General features: G+C 38.8%; 1 protein-coding gene across 2 annotated transcripts in view; it reads left to right on the forward strand.

The window, feature by feature from the left end:
* FGF14 (fibroblast growth factor 14) overlaps positions 1 to 21,632 on the forward strand; it is a 531,297-nt gene that overhangs the window by 378,834 nt on the left and 130,831 nt on the right. Inside the window, exon 1 of one of the 2 annotated variants that reach the window (XM_016203849.2) lies at positions 3,341 to 3,533. The exons of the other annotated variant lie outside the window; for it this stretch is intronic. Coding sequence (XP_016059335.1) covers positions 3,341 to 3,533 — 193 coding nt within the window. Of the gene's footprint in view, positions 1 to 3,340; positions 3,534 to 21,632 lie in introns of those variants that run through there. 2 annotated transcript variants of the gene reach the window in all.

The raw sequence follows: 21,632 nt of genomic DNA on the forward strand, positions 1-21,632 counted from the left end.
AGGCTCCCAGACCGCGCTCCCACCGGGGAACTTGCTTCGGCTCCGCCCGCGGCGGGGCAGGTCCCTGTCCGCGGTGCTGAACCGCAGCCTGTCTGTAGGCAGCCGAGCAACAAAGGAGCCGGGGGACCCACCTCCCTCCCCAGTTATCCGAGCCAAGGAATTGGGGGAAAATGCCTAGAAAGAAAATAATTAAAGCAGCTATAATAATACGAAGCTTAACCTCACTCTGTTCAAATTAATATAATAGACACATAAAGACAAAAAGGAAAGACCTTGCAAAGCAGACTGGGATATGTCGATTGAGGGAGTCCTACTATATTTAACAGGCCAATATACTTACCATTTTGCTCCTTTGAAAAACTCACTGGTAGCTTTAGATAAATATGTTTGCTTTAACTGTAAAGTCATTTGGCTATGCAAGCTATAATATCTGAAATGTCCAAATGGCCTGTCTTCAATTTTGGAAGGCAGGAGTAGCTAATCTTTATGTTCATTGGGGCTTCTTTTAGTGAATTTTTAAAAAGACTTACTTTAATAGTCTTTTATTAGATGTATCCATCTCTGCAGGTGGCCTTTCCTTTTTAAAGAGGGGCATGGCAACACAACATTAATACACACTTAGTAAAAATGGAAGAACAACGATATGTCAAACAGAAAATAAAGTGATAGAGATAGACCAAAATAGTGAACACACCCCTTTTCTTCACTTTTATTATCTCATGGGTGATTAGGGATTGTAGATTTCTGGCAAAATTACTCCTATTTATTCCTTTTGTTGCTGTTTTTGTTTGTTAATCCACATCCGAGGATATTTTTTCCATTGATTTTTAGAAAGAGTGGATGGGAGGGAGGGAGAGGGCAGTGAGAGAGAGGGAGAGAGAGACATCCATGTGAAAGAGACACATCAATTGGTTCCCTCCGGCACATGCCCTGACCAGGACTAGGGATTGAACCTGCAACCCATCTATGTGCCCTTGACCTGGAATCAAACCCGGGACCCTCTGGTGCACAAGCCCACCCTCTGTCCACTCAGTCACACTGGCTAGGACCCTACTCCTTTTAAAATTGTAGTTGTTTTGTAGATATAACAAGGTAGGGGAAATAAGCTAACGAGAGTATGTTCTTTAATGTTAAATGTGATATATATTGTCCTAACTGCTTTGGATCCAAATCTACATGTACTCCCTTTACATTGAACTCTGTCCCCCAAAGGAGACTTGTTAGCAGATATGGAGTGAATAGAGCATTACTGCTGAGCAGCAACTGCTTACACAAAGAGACTGTGGAAAAGTTCTCTGAGCAGAAGGTGTCTAGCCTCTCTGCAATCAGCCCTTGGCTGAACTTCTCCCATTGGCCTGGTTGCCTGTCTTTGTAGCACTTTACTGCTTTTTCCTGAAACAAAGAGAAAGTGTGTGTTGGTTGAGAACTGCTCCCAGGGCTGCTTTTAGAGTGTGCCTCTTCTCTCCACCCTAAAGCAGTTACCAGAGAAGTGATTGTTATGAGGCTCTGATTACCAAAAGGGTCTTCTTTCCCCCATTCTTCACTCTGGGTGTGAGAAGTCTTGTCTGGGCTTTTTTCTTTTTCTTTACCATCCTGTAATGGTAAGCAAAGCATCTAAAAGGGGAGAGGAAAAGGTATGAAGCCACACTAGCAAAAGCTCCGCTCAGCCTATCACTCGAGTGTATCCTAGAAACCACGGATCTGTATCATCCAAGCGTGAAGTGTTTTCATTTTTTCCCCCAGCCTCCTTTCCTAGGGTGCCCTCCACTTGATCCCTTCCTCTAGGACCTTCATATTTTCAGTTGTCCAAGACAGAACACTGTTGGGGACACAAACAGGAAATCAAAGAGGGGAAATCAAGGGGAAGCAGCCCTGCTGTATGTGAATTTCCAGCACAGTTCATATGGCTCTGCCCTGTGCCAGAGCTTCTCTACCCAGGGTCTCCAGAGTCGGGAGCTCAGCTTGGACTGCCCCTCAGTCTGGCTGCTTTTCGTTGTCATTGGAATAGTGTGACGCTCTCCCCCACCTTTAATATTTCTGCTGTGACTTCAATTTCCAGTGGGTGTTTATTCCATCCAGCTGCTGTGTTGTGGCAGCTACAGCGCTCTATCTCCTCCTCCTAGTGCCAGAGAGCTAATCTGGGAAGGGCTCTTCCCAAGTCACTTTGCCACATCTTCTCACCTTCCCCTCCTCCCTCCTTTTTGCTCCGTGGTGCCTTTTCAAAATGACCAGCCTACCCTCCCTGGCAGCAGAAGGCAGAGTCCGGCAAGTTTGGGCGGACTAGGTAAGGGCTGGAGGCGCCTCCCTCCTCAGGACACGCTCCCCTCCCTCCCAGCCTCCCTCCTCCCTCCTCCTTCCCAGGGTGGGGTGGCTTTGGTGCCAAAGGGATTATTGGGGAGGGCGGCAATCACCGCACCCTTCAACCGCGGCGTGGAGTTTCCGTGAGCCCGGACACGCGTGCAGATCCAGAAGCCCCAGCTAGGCCGCGGATGCCTCGGAAGCCTACGAGTTTCATCTAAGAAAAAGCGCGGCGATATCCCTTCAGTTCCATCTGCTTTGGCTCAACCTCTTAGCACCCCACCTCTTGCAATCCATTTCAGCTGTCTTTGTTATTATTAATAATATTTTAAAATATTATTATATATACATACTTTTTTCTTTTTCTTTCTGAAGAGAGGAGGGGAACGTGAGGGGAGTGTAGTGGGATGGAAACGAAGCGCTTTGATTAGAGATCTCCAAGGAGAAGATTGCTCTCTCCAGATGCTGATTTCCAAAGCACTCCACAGTCACCGGCGGAGCCCCAGAGCGCGCGGCGGCGGCGGCACCGGGCGCCGGGCGGCCCCAGCCAGGGGCTGAGCCCTGCCCGAAGCGCGCCGGCCAGAGGGACGCCGGGTCCCGGCCGGGACCGGTCCTCCATCCGGTGCCCTGGAAGAAGGCGCGGAGTCCCACCGCCCGCCGAGAAGGCGGGCAGGGCAAAAAAGCCCCGCGAGTGGCGGGGGCAGCCCCCGAGAGGGCTCCGGCATCGCGTGGTGACCGGCGGCGCCCGCAGCCCCAAACCCACTCCCGGCGCCGACGCGGACAGAAACCTGCGGACGCGGCCTCAGCTCAGGCTCCCCGGGCTCGCTCCACCGCGCCCAGGGCGCATCTGCGCACCTGGCCCCGCGATCCGCGGAGAGGACATGGGTCCCAGCGGGGACTGAGCGCCCCTGCCGCCCTCCCCAGCCCCCGTGGCTTCCCGCCTCCGCCTCCCCAGGGCGAGCCGCGGTCCGCGCCGCCTCCTCCCTCTCCCGCGCCCCCTTCCCCCTGTCCTCGACCTCCCCGGGACCGTTTCCGAGGCACCATGGCCGCGGCCATCGCCAGCGGCTTGATCCGCCAGAAGCGGCAGGCGCGCGAGCAGCACTGGGACCGGCCGTCTGCCAGCAGGAGGCGGAGCAGCCCCAGCAAGAACCGCGGGCTCTGCAACGGCAACCTGGTGGATATCTTCTCCAAAGTACGCATCTTCGGTCTCAAGAAGCGCAGGTTGCGGCGCCAAGGTCTGTGCGGGTCACTGTTGGGTGGTGCACCTTCGGATCTCCCCACCTCCCCGCCTGCAGGGACCTCTCGGGGCTTCCCCTTTGCTCCTTCAGTCTCCCCCCCCCCCCCCCCCCCCCCCAGGAGTCTCCCCTAGGACAGCGCTGAGCGCCTCCGGACCGCGGGAGCTTGGGAACCTGCTCTCAGGCAACCTGTAGCCCCTGAAAACTCAGCCCCGCCAGGAGCCCGCAAGTTGGCGGCCGCCTCCTGGCGCTTGAGCCGCGGGCGAGCTGCGCTCCGGGCCCTTTCTCCCGGCGGGTCCTGGCTTCGCGGGGACAGGGTCTGACCCCAGGCGGCGGGGCAGAGCTCGCAACCCCGCGGGGTCGCCGGGCTGCTGCCAGCCTGACGCGGTGTCGGGAATTTCTTTTGTGTCTGGCCTCACTTGGCCTCCCAGGTCGTCTGGAAGCCTGCTTGGCTCCGGGGCCTTGGGGCGTCGGGCGATCCCCACATGCCTTCAGCAGGGGCTGGTATGGGGGGGGGGGGGGGGCGAGCTAAGGGCCAGTTGGGTCCGGCGTTAAGGAAAGCTGCTGGGCCTGCAGCGCCGAGCGCTCCAAAGCCTCTGGGTCGCATCTCCAGACGCAGAAAGGGGAGCGGAGGAAGGAAAAACGAGCCTTAATGGGGGGCTTGGCGAAGTACACATCCCCAATATGTAGCAATTTGAATTCAAATGTGACTCGCTAGTTACATGAGGCAAACCAAGCAGTTACTACATACAGATGCCTAGAGTAGCTGCTTTACTATACCTTTTCTTTATAATATAGAAACAACTAGTGCCCAGCATGACCTTCTTTTGCTACCTTTAAAATGTCAGGGTCTGAAAGAGCAGTTCACTGAGGAGCCAGAGCCCAGCGGCGCCGGGTCATGTCTGCTTGTCCCCACGTCCAGCTGCTAAGGGCGGCTGGTCTGACAGCATGTGGGGTGTTCTGTGGGGGAAATGGGGATTGCTTGCCTTTCATAACTATGTGGGCTTGTCAGGAAACACCCAAGGATATATTTACGTTAATAGGAGTATATGTTTGCCCAGCACATTGTATCCTCAGTTCCCAGCTGTATTTGTTTTAAATGTCCTGTTGTTCCAAAGACAGGAGAGAGAACATATGCTCTACATGTGGATCTGTGTGAGTGCTCCACACACTTACAGATTCATGACCAAAAGTTTTAATGCTCATTTTTAAAAAAAAGGCTAAAGCTAAATATTTTTGAAGAACAATAGCTTATTGTCAGGATTAGAAATAGGAGATTACTTCCTTTTAGAATCAAGCTTAGGAGGAAAACATCCGCAAAAAATCAGAGTGGCTGTTTTAAGGGAGATAAAATGATATGAATATAATAATCACATAAGTATAATATTTTTGATGAAGCATTTGGGGACAGTGATATTTTCAGAACAGTGTAGAAGCTATTAAGAAAAACGGATTTTAATTTTCCACGTTAGCCTAGAGCTTTATCCAGCCAACCTTCGCCTTAGAAGACCGACTTGACTGTTTTAAGTGTTGTTGATCCATGGAGGGGCACATTATCATGGCTTAAAGTGTTTGCTTCTACCCTTATTTCACCAGATTATCTTTTAGAACACAGTTCTCACCAGGCAGAGCTGCAAATTTGCCACCTACTAGCAGTAAACAAACCTATTCCCTTCTAGACAAGATTATTTTACTATGAATGATGATGAAAACTTATTGTGTGTTTTCTTTAAATACACAGCCAGTGGATTATTTTTTAAATATGTACAGTAAATGCCTTGTGTTGTATTGGGTGATGAAGGAGGATTTGCTTTACACTTTACAGTTTTAAGATGGGGTTAAGCTTTCCCCCCAGATATAGAAGGACATCTGAGCTCCCCCATAGTCTGTTTCATCACTTAACCCCGACCGCTCTCTTGGTATGCATGAGCTCGCAGTGGTCTGCATGCCTCAGTGACTGGAAGAAAAATATATTTCAGGCCACTTTCGCGACTTTATTTTTGATGAGAGAATGGAAAAGAAGAGAGGCTAGAAGGAAATTTGATCAGAAACTCTTCTTTTCTCCTTCTTATATTTCTTATATACAAAGAAATGTATTCTTTAGTGAAGAAAAAATATAGATATATATCTTGAGTATAAGAGAGAAATTTATTATTATTAATTTAAGCAAAATAAATATTAAAACTTTAGAGTATGTAAATTATATATTAATATAGTTATATGAATTTATTAGATGTAACTATATATAATTATTTCAATGATTTATTAAATACTCTTCTAGGAAATATTTTTATTCATATTTACCTTTTCCTCCAATAATTATTTGTGTGTGAGGGGGGATAACCCCCAGGAAATTTTAAGAATCTCTTTTGTAAATTTAAAGGTAAAACTTTTAGGTATGACAATACTATATACCTCCATATTTGAAAATCATTAATTTGACAAATAGTTATTGAATCTTTAGAATAGGTCAGGTTCTGCTTCAGGTATTATATGTAGAGCATAAATAAGACAGATGAAGTTCCTTCCATCCTGGAGCTTACAAATATGGGGTAGAAAGATATTGCATATGAAAAGGAATAAATTACAAAACTTTAAGTCCTGTAAAGCATGAAGAGGGCTGAGGCAGAGATCCATGGGGAGAGGGACTTAATTAGATCAAGCAGTTATGATGGGCCACACTGAGACCTACAGGTTGAGGGCTGACCTCCGAGAAGGAAGCAAAGCTTTGAAGAGTAGGGTGTGTGTGTGTGTGTGTGTGTGTGTGTGTGTGTGTGTGTGTGTGTGTGTGTGAAGACCCTGCCATGGGAAAAATCTCAGCTTGTTAGGAGAAGCAAAGGAGGTGTGGAAACTACGTACACTTTCATTTTATGTCATAGTCCATTTTGGTTGAAGTTTATATTTTGACTGAAGTTTACATTTTGACATGCAAATACAAATACATATGACATACTGACAAACAATAAAGAATAGCTTCATATTATGGGGGCTTCGGAAGGGTAATGTACATTTTTTAATTGTAGAGGTGTGTTTTTTTCTTTTGAATGCTTCGTTAAGTATTAATTAATTTAATGTAAAGAGTATGATATAAATCACTTATGCCTTTTTGGGTGGAGCCCAATCCTCTACTCTGACCACCTCTGACCCCTATAGAAGAGTGATTTTTGTACCAGCTGAGTACAATTTGTAACATTTTGTCTCCTTAGAAAGGACAGGAATTTGCCAGGTGGCATTTGTGGCTGTGCGGGCACCATGACTCTATCCTACTCTTCCAGATTCATCTCCCTCTGTCCTTCCCCTGTCTCCACAGGCCCCAAGCACCCACCACTCAGAGTTCCCCAATTAACCCCATGGTTTCGAATGCCTGTGCTTTATTCTGGGCATAGAATCCTCTGTCTTCTACCTTCACCTGTTGAAATTATCCATATTTCTGAGAGCTTGGAGGAAATTCCACCTCCTCTGAGAAGTATTTTCTCATTGAAGATACGTAAAAATAATATACCTGTGGCATTTTATACCTCACTAGCGCTGTTTAATCCAGCACACATATTCAACAGAAGCAAAGTGTGTGTTGTCTGCACTTGATAGACTCTCAAATATTGATAGAGTGTCTGCCATGCTCTGGGTACTCATCATTGACCTTGAATTGAAGTAAAAAAAAAGGAAAGGTAAACAGGTCTAAAGCTAAAAAACATCTTTGGACCATAGTGCTCTAACTAGGGCATTTTAGAAATATACTTTTAAAACTTTTATATGTTTTTATTTTCCCAAAATATATACATATAATTTATCCTATTTTTAAAGAGTTAGGAAATGATTATATATTTGGGAGTTATTCTAAAAAATGCAAGAATATAACCAACCTCATTTTAAGGCTTAATTAATTCATAATAATAGATATGTAGCTGTCTGCTAATTTAGCTAAGGAAAAAAGAAAGCACAAGGCAACAAACAATTTGCAAATGTTTTATTATTTGAATCTTAACAAAAAATGAAAGCTCAAATGGAAACTGCATGCAATGGTGTATAATGAGCATGTTATCCTAAAAAGGTTACACTTTTATTGTGTTTTTAAACCAAACAAGAACCTAGATTCCTTGTAGGATAACAACCTTTCAAAATCTCCCGCATAGCTAATGCAGTTGCTTCTTGCAATCTACTTTTTTTGGCTACTGTCATAGGAACCATGGTATCATGTGTCATATATGTTTAATCAGTAACTGTGTAGGTTTCTCACTAACACATTTTACCTAAAATAAGTTACAGGATGTCATAAGAAGTAAGGAATGAAAAAATGAGCTACTTACATTAAATTTTTTTTCAAGTTATTCTGTACTATAAAAAACATAAGTGCATGAACACCAGTAAAAACAAAACTGCTTTGCTCCTGTGTGCCAGGGAAACATATCAGCTTTCCTAAGAAAACTAGTCTTCCTTCCTATAACGTACTGTATAAGGAAAGACTTGTTCACCATCTCAAAGAATAATTAATAGCAAAGAGTCTTCAAAAAACCACCTTTCTTTGTGCTACTGCCTCAGAGCCATTACCATGTGAAAATACAAAGGCCACCTGCTTATTTTGGCTGTTAAAGTAAAAATAAAACAAGAGAATATTTTTTCCCAAAGAATCATCTTTCTTCTCTTTTGGAAATGTATTTTCTTAGTTTTCTAAGGCCAATTTGTGGGAATCTTCTTATGTATCTTTTGATAATACCTGTTGCTTACTTTTTGATAACCAGACTTCTATTATTTGTTAGTAGTATTAAGGTAGAAGCAAAATTATAGTCTTCTAAATTGAAATGTCCAATTTTTTAACAAAGGTGTTTTGTTAAATGCAGGGCTTCTAAGTGAGAGACCTTATGAGAATACTGGTAAATATAATGTTAAATATTTTTAAAGATGTTGTCCTTATTTGCTTATGTATTTTTTCTGAGGCTTAATTTTTATGATTTCAACATTCCACATTTTCTATAGGCTTCTGAAAATGGTTAATTCCACAGTGGTGGTGTGACAGAAGTGGTGTGGCAAGTAAAGTGTGTCTTTAAGAGAGCATAGTAGGTTAGGTACAGTGTAAGTAAGGTTAAATAAATGATTTGTTTTGGTTTGTGTTAGATTCATAGATTGAATTGAGTATTGTTAGCTGGTGAAGATATCCTTTGGCATTTCTTAATATAAGAGTTTAGAAGCACTAACTCCCTCCAGCCACTCTCCCTGTTACCAATATCAGTTACAGGTTTCACTTTACATTTCAAATTAGTAGAATTATTAATATAGTACTATGTTTGGCCCCAAAATTCTATTTTTTTGTTAATAACTTTATTCTATATAATGTTACCATAAGAAAAAATTTCAAATACATGTGAATCTCCCTCTCTTCGATGTGAAATGATGTATTCTAAATTTTATTTACTTAATTTAAAAATATTGGCAGAAACTTACAGGGAAATGTAGATGAAGTATTTTCCAGTCTGATTTGTCCATTTAGTTCTGAAAACCTAGATTTTTTTTTCCAGGTATACTTCATATTAATTTCTTTCCAAATGGTGAGAAACTTTAGCCCCAAATGACTATGTTTTGATAATACCAATTGTATATGATGTTTCATGTATTGTCATTTTAGCACTTAAGAGCTAAAAACAAAAATGAAAATGAAACAAAACAAAAAAACACCAAAAAATATATAATGGTAAATTCAAACACATAAGAGATCATTTAAGGGGGGGGGGGGGGGGTTGATGCAATTTAAAGTCAGTCACACTTGTCATGACTAGAAAACAGCTAATTTAGTAATTTTATTTATAATTATTCCAATGTTCATGTTAAGACACTCAGGTTACATAAATATATCACAATCTACTGTTTCCTGGGGGTGAGTGGATAGCAGTAGGGAGTGTTAGTAGGAATCTAGACACTTTTTAAAAAAAACTATCTTACTGTAGTTACTTTGTCATTCAGGGAAAAGACTTTTCATAAAGCTATATTGTCTGAAAAGTTTTGTGAGTGTGAGTGTGTGTGTGTGTAATATGTGTTTCACCCTATGCTTTTATAGTTCTTTGATATCAGGTTTATTAGACTCAAATAGCATGATGATGGCAGACAGCCCTTCACTGAAAGTCAGTGTTTCCTGGCATACAACTAACATCCACAAGCATTTGTTGAGCGAAGAAGAAATCCTCTATTGCTCAGGATTTGCACGCAGAAGCTGTGGAAGTGGTATAGAGTGACAGTTGAGATCAGTGCGCACATTGCAATGGCTAGAATTGACTGAGTACATATCAATGTATTTAACAACTAACCTATATCACACCTACTGTGTGTCAGCCTCTCACCACTGAGTGTTCTTTTATCCTTACCACAAACCCATGTAGTAGGCACACTGCACTACCCACCCAAGGAAAGTAAATTAACCATTGATGTATGATACACTAATATTCTCCATCCATCCATTTTATAAATGAGGAATCTAGAACAAACAAAATAAAGATTAAATGAATTGTCCAAGTCCATAGAACTTGAAAGAGGGGCTGGGATTGAAACCTGGGTTGCCAGGCTGACTCCAGGGTCCCCGCTCTTAACAAAAGCCACTTCTTAATTGCCACATTTTAAAAATCACCTCAATTAGCTGAGATTCATTACCATTTCACAGCAAAGGAAACCAAGGCTCAAAACATTTATGTTTTTCCAGAAGACTTAAACCTAGCAAGTGACACAACCAGAATTCAAAAAAATCTGTCCTTAAATCCTCTATTCTCCCCACTACTTTACACTTTCAGTTCTTCATGACATTGTGAACTCGTCATTAGTGGAAGGTGTTACTTCAAGGCAAGTTGATGTTCAACATATTTCTGTTGATTAGACACATCGAACCTCTTCAAACCTCTGATACCTCCTCTCCCATACCCGTTCTCAAGTATGTCCTTCTGTTTCTCTGAGAAAATAAAAATAATAAAAAATGAATTTTACCGTCCTCCACAACTGCTCTTACAAGCTTACCTGCAGATCTGTCTTTTTCTTCTTTTTCCTCTTGAGCTTGAGGAATGAGCTCTTAGTTCTCTGTTTAAGGTCAAGAGCTCCTCAGGTTGAGAAACAGGTCCTTTCTTCTACTCAGGGACATCAATCCAATAATTTTCTTTTCTCTTCTGCATTATATAACTTCTATATCCTACTGTGTTATTCTAATGAACATACAAATATGCTGTAATATATCCCATCTTGAAAGAAATCTCCTCTTGATGATCCACTCCTTTCTAGCTATTAAACCACTTGTTTACTGGCAAAACTTCTTGAAAAAGAAATCTCCAATTTCCCTCCTCATGTTCTACCTTGAACCCTTTCAAATAAGGTTTTTGTCCCCAACAATAAGTCACTCTTGTCAAGGTCACCAATGATCTAGAAGCGGTCAAATCCAAGGGTTTATTATCAGCCCTTATCCTACTTGTACAGCATTTAGAATTCAACTTTTCACAATTAATTTGTAATTTTTACTGCAATGTGCATACAGTTTCCTTCAAAAAATTTTAAACATGTTGTTTACCCCACTAAAACCATTCAGGTGATCATCTTTTCATATTTATGATCTATCTGGATTTCTAACTGAATATGTTAATGCTAACTATTGCCATCATGTGACACGATGCCCTGCCAAACATTATTAGTACTCAGCTGGTACTCAGGTGCCATTAAAAGGCAATGCCTGGTGTTTCTTTACTTGGGAAGAATATTCTTTTTATTGTTCACGTTTGTATTGGGGCTTAGTGACTTTTCTCCACAAAATAAAAGAATTTGAATGGTCTTTATTAGGTTAGTCTTTTAATTGTCTTTATAGTCAAATGTAATAGGTTTGTGATAAGTAATCACTATTTTTCAAACACTTTAATTATAAGCCTAGCCAATAATAATTGACAAATTAAAATATTTGGTTTATTTGCTTAATGAAAAACATCACTCACATTCAAGCATTATATAGAAATAGTCATAGATGTAAGAAGGGCCACTTAATGTGGCTTATTTTCTGTATGTGGAAAGTTTTCACTGATATATTTGGTTTTAAGTAATTCTAACATATCCTCTTATACAGGTGCCTATTACATATAGGTACCTAATAATGAACTCTGGTGACAAAGTTAACTTTTTCACATTTTCATTTTTTATTTTTTTAAATCTCTTGCCAGAATAACAGAGCTTCTGAAGAATGTGAAATGGTGAAGTGCTAGCTTTTGGGGCTCAGGAATGAATTTATAGATAGAGCTCTGTTATCTTTTCTGGTTAGGTTCTCCAGGGTGATATGCAACCACAAGGTTCAGTGGCTAATCCATGAATATGGCCTTTTTACTCAGGAAACTCTTGAATTTTTGATGGCCAATTATTTGTTTTCTTCAGAATCCAATAATTTTCTCGTCTATGAAAGGTCTTCAAAATAGTCCAAATCTTGCTGCTTAATGTCTTTTTATTCCACCACATGCCTTATTTTATCTCTTTAAATTACTGTAAATAATTCCTCCCTAGCCTTAGCTACATTGTGCCCTTTAAATATTTGTTCATGGCTTCTTAGCCTCCTTACCATTTGGACAATTTACGATTGTTTAACTGTATTAATCTTTCTGCATAAGTAAATGCCACCAGCACCTTAATCATTTCTGTGGCATAGATGGTTCAATAATTACCTCACCCCTATTCCATCAAATGAGATGACTGCTGATTTCAGGAAGAGAATTTTATGCTGAGGCAACCTTGGTGTAGAAGACAACACATCTGCTGTATCCCTCCTCTGGGAGTGGGCCTAGACTTGAATGGAGGGAGGAGGGAATTTAACAGGTCTATACAATGCAGAAGCATTTGTCTTGGCTTCATACCCAACAGATAGAAGGAAAGTCTAGGGAAAGTAAGCAAGCATCTTCACTGCATATTCTAGGACTGGAAGCATTGTTTGCCACATCTCTTACTTATCCCAATCACAGGAAAAGGGTGGTATTATTTTCATTTTCATAGAGGAAAGGAAATGATTTTCACTTGCAGAAGTAGTGTTTGATGGCAGGTCTAACTGACATAGGGCGTACATTTTTTTTTTTTTTTTTTTAATATATCTTTATTGATTTGAGAGAGAGGAAAGGAGAGGGAGAGAGAGAGATAGAAACATCAAAGATGAGAGAGTCATTGATCGAGCCCACAACCCAGGCATGTGCCCTGACCGGGAATCGAACCCCAATCGCCTGGATCCTAGGTCGACGCTCAACCGCTGAGCCATGCCCAACCGGGCCAGGGTGTACATCTTTAAAATTAACTCAGTGGACCCTAAATAATAATAAAATTCAGCACCGTATCCCAGTGCCTTTCTGGGATCATCCCTGGGATGGGCTGTAATGTCAACCACAAGGCTGGGTGCTGCTCATTCTTACAGCCTCTATAGGAGAGAAAAGGGCCTTCAGCGGCCACTGTGACCAGCAATGTTGCACATATGAACCACCTCACACAGAAGTGATGTCACCAGCTATGCATCCACTTTTCCACTTCTGTCCAATGCTGTATGGAATGGCAGAGCCCAGTCATGGTCATTCCATAATCTTTTAGGCTTTCTTCTTGGAGGAAGTCATGATGGAGTGTGTGGCAATGTTGAAGTTTTCCAGTAAGACTTGGAGTATTTTCTATTGGTGGAATTTTCATTTTCTTCACCCCAAGGCCTTTGCATTTTGGAAAATTATAAAAGTAATAAAAATTGCTGAAGTTTGGAGAATATGGCAATAATAAGCAAACATTTCCTCTTTTCATCCGACTGTTGCTGACCCACTGCAATTTTTATCACTAGAAATGTCCCTGGTATCCAAATGCTCCCATGACTGTTATCTTTTTACTTTCTTGATAGCTTATTGTTGTATAGTCAAGTAAAACCTAGACTCATAGTACAATATTAAGCACTTTTTGCAATTTCTACACCAACAAATCAGCCCAAAGGTAAAATTTTCATATCTTGTGTGGGTTTTTCCTTTGTCCCATGATAATAGTAGAGAAAGATAATTTCAGCACAGTCTCCCTAGGTACATTCATTTATAACATAAATATTCTTATTGGCTCACTTTTTAAAAAAGGAAATAACAGCACTTTGCAACATCTTTTTTTGTTGTTGCAATCACAGCTTTTTCACATTAACCAAAATGTCCTTACAGTTGGCCGGCTTCATACAGCTGTTCCATTTTTTATCTCTTCCCTTACAAATGTCCATTGTCTTCTGAGGGTGTCCTATTGACTTTTTTCTTAAAATTTGAATGAAAGGAAATGCCCAGATCTCACCTGCACTGCCTCCCTCACACACTTCCATCATTATTATATACCCCAACACTCCACAAACAACACCCACCCTCCATGGTGTGCAGGGGTAATGGGTGAGAGTGTGCATTCACACATGAGAAACACTAGGCCTTACTGTGCCTCTTACTGGCTGACCTCTATGCCAGCAAGTGGAGACCTCTATGCAATGAGCAGGTTGCATAAGATTATTTGGAAGACACTTTATAGTTTTAAATTCTTGCTCACTTGTTTAGAAGCCCACATGGCTAGGCCTTGGGCAAATCAAGACAAAGCTACATTCCTTTGCCTCAGAGATTACATTTAAATTAAAAGACCATTCATCTGCAGAGCAGAATTGCCCTCTCAATGGTCTGTTCTCAGTGTCTGTCTCCCTGCTCCAGAATTCCATCTCCCAGTGCTTCCTAAATGCCTGTGCTTTTAGATTTACTCTGGTTCCATGCTTCCTGTTGGTTGGTCACTAAATATAGCCTGAAAATAGTTGGCTAATTATCCTGGTATATTTCATTTATTCTATTTATTCTACTACTTATGAATTATAATCAAATAATTACAACCCTGTCTGTTCAATTTTGAGATAACAGCAACTAAAGGTTTCTCTCTCTCTCTCTCTCTTTTCCTGAGTGTGTGAGAAAGTATGGTGAGTGGGTGTATAAATAAAAAGCTTAATGTGAAGCATGCTATATGTTGCAGATGCAATATGAGGCATAAAAAAGTACCAAGTATGTTCAATTTCAAATTTATATATATTTTTAAAATTGGTGTTCTCAGCCTCCCAACTTCCCACCCCTGTAATTATCCCACTCCATCTTTATGCAGATAAAAGCTACATTTCCCCTATATTCACAGATGCGAATATTGAGACAGAAAATAAAAAAGAAGCTTACTCAGGACTCTACTAAAAGTCCGTTTAATCCCTTCCAGTACTTCAGCTCAATTCCTTTAGACACTTTTTTTTTTTACTTTAACAAACTTCATATTTTTCTAAGGTTGACATCTGCACAGAATTTTCTTTAAAAAATTACAGCTCTGATGCATATGACCCAGTCACATTAGGTACTAAACTAAAACCCATGTGAAAGGGATAAAGCTTTAGTGAGGGAGTATGAAAACAATGACAAGCCTAGAAAAAAAGGTGTAACTAAAATGAATAGTACACAGACACACACACACACAACCATCTGCAACATAGATGAATGTCAAGGTGTCCACAGGAATTTCAATCTTCAATTTTAAGTTCTGTTAAGCAGTATTGAACACCTTCCTCAAGAACGGCATACCATACTCCTAAATAGCAACTAGGATGAATTTAAAGAGAGCTATACAGAAAAGGAAATTAAACAGAAAACTGAGAAAAGTAATCTACTGGCAGCATTTGAAGGACTAGGAAAATAATACCATTGGGTATTAACCAGTTCAATAGAGGCAGCAAGCTTCTTTTTTCTTTTTTGAAACTGAGGGAGGAACACTAAACAAGTGAGGTTCTCAATTTTAAAAAATTGAATTAATCAAACACAGGAATAAAGCTATTGGTTTTGTATCAAAAGTGCTGGTTTTGAAAGTAGGCTTGACTAGTGTGCTTCTGATTAGCGCTCAGCCAGTGAAAATTTAGATTCTCAAAAACCATGACTGGGTTTGGAAAAGGAGAAGCAACCTTTGGTAAACCTCTCAGTAACTAGTAATTTTCCTAGTGAAGAAAATAATTATAAGTCAAGAGGATTCCTTTATGCTTCAGGGAGATGGTTATTCTGTGGCTATTAGCGCTTGCATCCAAGGTGATTCCATTTGAAGAGTGCATTAGACACAAGTGGTTTGATTAAACATTCTGGCTTAATGGTGGTTGTATTGGCTGCAAACACCTTGTTTCATGAGGAAAAATGTGGGTGGTCCATATACTGCACATCCTAATATGTGGTTTCAAGTTGCAGTTAAGAAACTATATCACACAAAGAAGAATTTCTGATGCTTGCCTATTGGGTTTACTCTTTTTTTTTTTTAATTTTATTTTTGTTTAAAATATTACAGATGTCCCTTTTTCTCCCCAATGACCCATTCCACCCCATCCCTTACCCCTCCCAAGTTCCCCTCCCCACCATTGTCCATGTCCTTGGGTTGTGCATATATGCATATAAATTCTTCGGTTACTCTCTCCCCCTCCCCCCACCCGCCCTCCTCCATCCCTCTGACATTTGTCAATCTCATTTATGCTTCCATGTCATTGAATCTATTCTGTTCATTAGTTTATTAAGTTCTTTACTCTTAAGAAATATATGAGCCACTTTCACTCAAATATCTCTGAACTCCCCTCCCCCCAAAAAAATCAACTGAAATTGAAACACCATCAGGAAGCTAAAAAGAAGACAGACCAAAAGAATAAAAGAGAGAGAAAGAGAGAGAGAGACAGAGACAGGGAGAGACAGAGACAGGGAGAGACAGAGACAGAAAGAGACATAAAAGGTACAAGCTATAGTCAACAAGCAGAATTGTAAAGGTTGGGACCTTGTACACTCTTGTATGTATTGCCCTGGCCAAGTGGCTGTATGTATCTTGTCCTCTTTAAGCATCTGTTGACCTTGAATAATAGAAGGGAGTTGCTACACTGATAATTCTGAGATATTCTCATTGTTGCCAGTAAATATAAGACAACAAATATCTTAGCTGATCAAATTTGACTATTATGTGCATTGAACCTCATAAAAACTCTTTCAAGTAGACAACATTATGGTTCTTTCTCATGTGAAAGGATGGAAACATGCATATTAGTATTTTTTTCTGGGTCATTTAGTCTGTACCAGAGGAGTAGCAGCATTAACTGTATTTTTGGATTTCTAGTGTGAGGGCTGATCTCTTATGATACAACTACCTTATTCCATGAAGTTTTCTTGATAGTGATTAAGAAAAAAAGTGCAGAGAGCTTTCCTCCCAACCAAGGAACAAGTTGCAAGTTGAGAGAAATCCTCCCAATCAGGGCTGGAAGTGCGCCCTCTGGAAGAGGGAGGGAGATGATGGGGAATATGGCTCTAGTGCACCTTCTCCCACCTCTCCTTTCTCTTCCTTGCCTCTATCTAATTATGAACAATTCTGCTCTGGTTTTTTTTCCCAGGAAGGCTTTCTTCATTTTTATTACTTCATAAAATTTGTAAGACTATAAAATCCAGGAGACAACCGAACAGAATAAATGTTCTCCAACTTTTAGGAAAAAATATAATTCTTCTTTTGTCCATCCCTACCTTTCATTTTTTGAGAAGGGTTTGTTTTTCTGTGGATTAGAAAATCCTCTGAGTATTTCTCAGGCAAGACTACAGTTGAAGCTGTAAAAAATTCCTAGAGTGAAACACTTTAGAAGGTTTATTAAATGACCTGTCAGTTGAAGTTGATTATGTATGTCGTCTGAGACTATTTCATAAATTATATAGCAATTTTTTAAAATCCAAAATGCTATCTCAATTTTAAGATAAATATTTTATTGAACTATAACATGCACAGTGAAATGTGCACAAGTCACATACAACTTGAATTTTCACAAGATAAAAACATTTGTATGAAGGCCACCTGAATCAAGAATAGAACAGTGCCCCAGAAAGCCCACTGTTAATGCTTTTCCAATCAATGAACCCTAAAGGTAGGCGCTATCTTGACTTCTAACACAATATATCAGTTTTGCCTGCTTCAAAACTTTATATAAATTATATCATACAGCATATGTTTTTTGTGCCTGGCTTCTTTTACTTAACAATATGTTTGAAGATGCATTAATGTTAACTCTGGGAGTAGTTCATAACATCTGTAATGACATCTTCCATTTTTCTAGTGCTGATTTTGCCTTTTCTCTTTTTTTCTTGAACAGTTTTGTTAACATATATTAAGTATTATTAATCTTTTTCAAAGAACCACATTTGTTCTTAAGTTTATTTCCTTCTGTTTTCTTTAGACTAAATTTGCAAGTATTTAAACTGCTTGGGAATATAAACTTTAAGCTTATTAAGTTCAAGCTTTTAAAGGATTTAAGCATACATTTAAGAATATAAATTTATCTGTAGGCATGGTACCTGTAAGCACTTACATTTAGCTGCACTGAATAACTTGTGCTGTGCTATATATTAATTTTCACTTAGTAAAATATTTTCTAATCCCCACTGATTTATTTTTTTACCCATGATTATTCAAAGGTACTTGTTTAATTTTCAAATATTTAGAGATTGTCTAGTTATCTTATTATAAAAATAAATCAGCAAATTCATAGGTTAAATCCACCGTAATCAGAGAACAAAGAAATATGTGAATTGACAATTTTTTTTCGGTTGCCAGGTGCAACATTTTATGCATATTAATTACATCAAGTTCTATAATTGTGTAATTCAAATTTTCTCTTTTAGAAATTGATTTGCATGTCTCTACTTTTGTCAGTTACCGAGATAGCTATGTTAAAAATCTCCCATTAATTGTGGATTTTTCCATATCTCTCGATCTGTCAGTTTTTGCCATAGGTTAATATGAAATTTTTGTATCTTACTGGTACATATGCCCTTTTAACATAATGCCTTGCTTTTTTCTTTAATGTTTATTTGTTTGCTCTTAGTATCACTACACTAGTTTTGTTTTACTATTTGTCTGGTGATTATTTTTTATAATTTTAATTTTCTATATCCTTATATTTAAGGTGGACATCTTGTAAGCATGGGTTTATTTGATTTTGCTTTACTTTTTACTTTAAACATCATAGGACATTCTCTGACTTTTATTTGAAATATACAGTCTATTTACATTTAATGAAATTATTAATATAGTTGAGTTGAATTATATCTCTTAACATTTGTTTTCTATTTGTCCAAACTATTCTATGTTCCTTTTGTTTTCTTATATTCTTTTAATGTGTCAAGAATATTTTTTATTACTCCACTTTACACTATTATCAGCTTGAGGCTTATAAATCTAATACAATATATTTTAATGATTACCCTGGATATTACCACACTTAGTGTTGACTTAATAGAATCTAATATAAATTTGAATACTTACCACTTCTAATACTATATGAGAATTTTAGTATACTTTTTCAGTCTGTGTAGTATTTTGTTCCTTATTGTCATGCTTTTATTTCTATGTATATTTAACACTCATATATATTATTGTTATTGCTCAATACACTCAATATTTATTTATTTTCCTTTTAATTGCTCTTTACTTCTCTTTATGTTTTGTGTTTTTATATGCAATTTTTCCCTCTGCCTAAACATCTTATCTTTATTACTATTATTTTAGGGCAGTCTACTTGTTATGAATTGTTAGTTTTGTTTGCATAAAAATTTATTTTCTGTTTATCTTCAAATGGTATTTTTACTGGGTGTAGAATTCTAGATTGGAAGTTATTTTCTTTCATCATTTTAATGATGTCATTTCATTGTCTTCTGGCTTCCATTATTTCCTACTGAAAATTCTACAATCACCATTTCTCATTTGAAAGGAATAGGCACTCATTTTTGTCTGGATGCTTTTAAGATTTTTCTCTTGCCTTTTAGTTCAGCAATTTTACCATGATGTGCTTAGCTGTCATTTTATTCGCATTTATCTTGCATGAGGATTGCAGCATGTTCTGAATCTGGGATACAGGCTTTATGTCACTTTCAGATTTTTATATTATATTAAAGTATTACTTCACCCTTCTCTCACTTCTGTCTTTCTAGGACTTGCATGACATTTATGTTAGTTATTTCCATTATGTCCCACATGTACTTACTTTCTTTTCTAGATTTTTTACATTATTATGCCCTGTGCTTTAGTCTGGATATTTTCAGTTGAGTTACTTTTCAACTATTTAATCCTTTCTCTTTTTTTGCTAGTAAATATCATCTATTGATATTTTTCTTTCAATTTTTTTTTTTTTTTCAATTTTAGAAGTTCCATTTGATTATTTTAGTTCTCTGGTTAGAGTTCCATCATTTTTTCTATTTTCTTAAACATATTAATCACACCTATTGTAAAGTCTGTTTCTGTTAACTATATTTGAACCACCTAAGAGTCTGTTTTAATTTCTCTTCAACCTTTTTATATTTTTATTGGTAATTTTGGCAATTTTTATTTAATGTTGAACATTTTGGATAGAAAACTGTGGAGATTATCTATGATTTTTATCTTCCTTACAGAAGATTGGAGGGGTGGGCAAGTAGAGTAAAAGCAGAAAACCCCAAATTATTCTAATATGAAATATATTTGAAGGCTATTTTCAAGTGTGTGTGTGTGTGTGTGTGTGTGTGTGTGTTAGCTTGTCTATTTCTAATTTGTTTTTCTCTAACATATACCTTTAATGGGATTTCAAATGAAGACCTGGATATTTACCAAGGCTTCTGCTACTCATTGGCATGCATGTGCTCTAGTTTTTGGCTCCTTAGCATTTGATTTTCCTTCTTCCACTAATGTAACAGCAAATTATTGAGGGATAGAATGATGTATAGCTCTGTGCTCACCTCTCCTTATGTTTTCCTTTTCTTTGAAATATTGGCCTCTCAAGTCCTGGTTGGCAGGGAAACTCTCTAGGGCCTTCAAGGAAGTTTATTTCTTTTTTTAAAAAAATTTAGCTTTCATATTTGCTGAGAGAGTTGATCTTATACTGGTTAGTTGTTCATAACTGGCAGTAAAGTTGCTTTCCTAATTTTAAATTCTAGCTTCCAGAGATATTGGCAATTAGAAATTATCATCTCCCTTTTTGGTTTCTATTTCCTGAATATAGAAAGAAAACCACTACTGTGAAAAAAATAGCGAGGGTTTTTTTGATTAATAAGTATAATAAACTCTTTAGTACCAAATTTTCTTGTAAGTCATTTGGATTTGTTGGAAGAAAATTCTTGACCAGTTTTTAATTTTATTTGATTTTTTGAAATATTACCTACTGATTGAATTCATTTTCAGTTCTAATTTCTAATAAAATCTGAGGTAAATATGGACAGTTTTGTCAATAATTGTTTCTAGAATACATCTTTTGTATATTATATCTGCCATGCTACTGTACTGCTAACATTGTCAGCTGGAGTTATTTTAAGCCCTTTGTGTTTTATTGTAAAAGTTGGGTAATTCTTTCATTCTCCAAACTTACTCTCTGAGAGTTGGTGGCAGCAACAAAGTTGTAGGTTATCAAACCACCTTTCAGAATGTAAAACAAACAAACAAACAAACAAACAAAAACTTGTGGGTTTATCTTATAAGCCCACTTGTGGGTTTATCTTGTAAACAATATAAAGATTTGTGGGTGTTCTAATTTGTGGGTGTCTATAAGAAAGATGAAATGGCAGGTCCCATGCTCCAGGCTGCTATAAGTACTCCAGGGAACAGTTTTATTCTTACTCACAAACACTCTGGAGAAACTGGAGTATACCTGACAAGAAATCCAAGTATTCCTACTTGAATTCTATGGCACATTTTGGTGCTGGTTCAGGCCCTGCCCCGAACTGCCTTTGTCTTGCAGAGCTCTTTCAGATTAGAGTCCATGCATTCTTGCCTCTACATTTTAATTTGCTTAAGCTACTTCTCTTGTGCATCTGTGATTGCATCTTTGTGCCCCTTCAATGAGAGTAATTATTTTTCATTTTTCATTCACAAATGTGAATGATCCTTTGTCTAAAGTGAAAGATTATGTTATATTTACATCCAGGATGAGAACAAGGCATTTGTACTGGGCAAAATCAACTTTGAATGAATGGAGAAGAAACTAAGGGGGAAATGGAGAAGAAATACGTAAGACACTGCAGGTGATAGAATTATGCACTGAAACTGATGGCCTGACTTTGTAAAAGACTGAAGGCATTT

Source organism: Miniopterus natalensis, chromosome 2 (genome assembly GCF_054644295.1).
Source record: "Miniopterus natalensis isolate mMinNat1 chromosome 2, mMinNat1.hap1, whole genome shotgun sequence".
NCBI classification, from domain to species: domain Eukaryota; kingdom Metazoa; phylum Chordata; class Mammalia; order Chiroptera; family Miniopteridae; genus Miniopterus; species Miniopterus natalensis.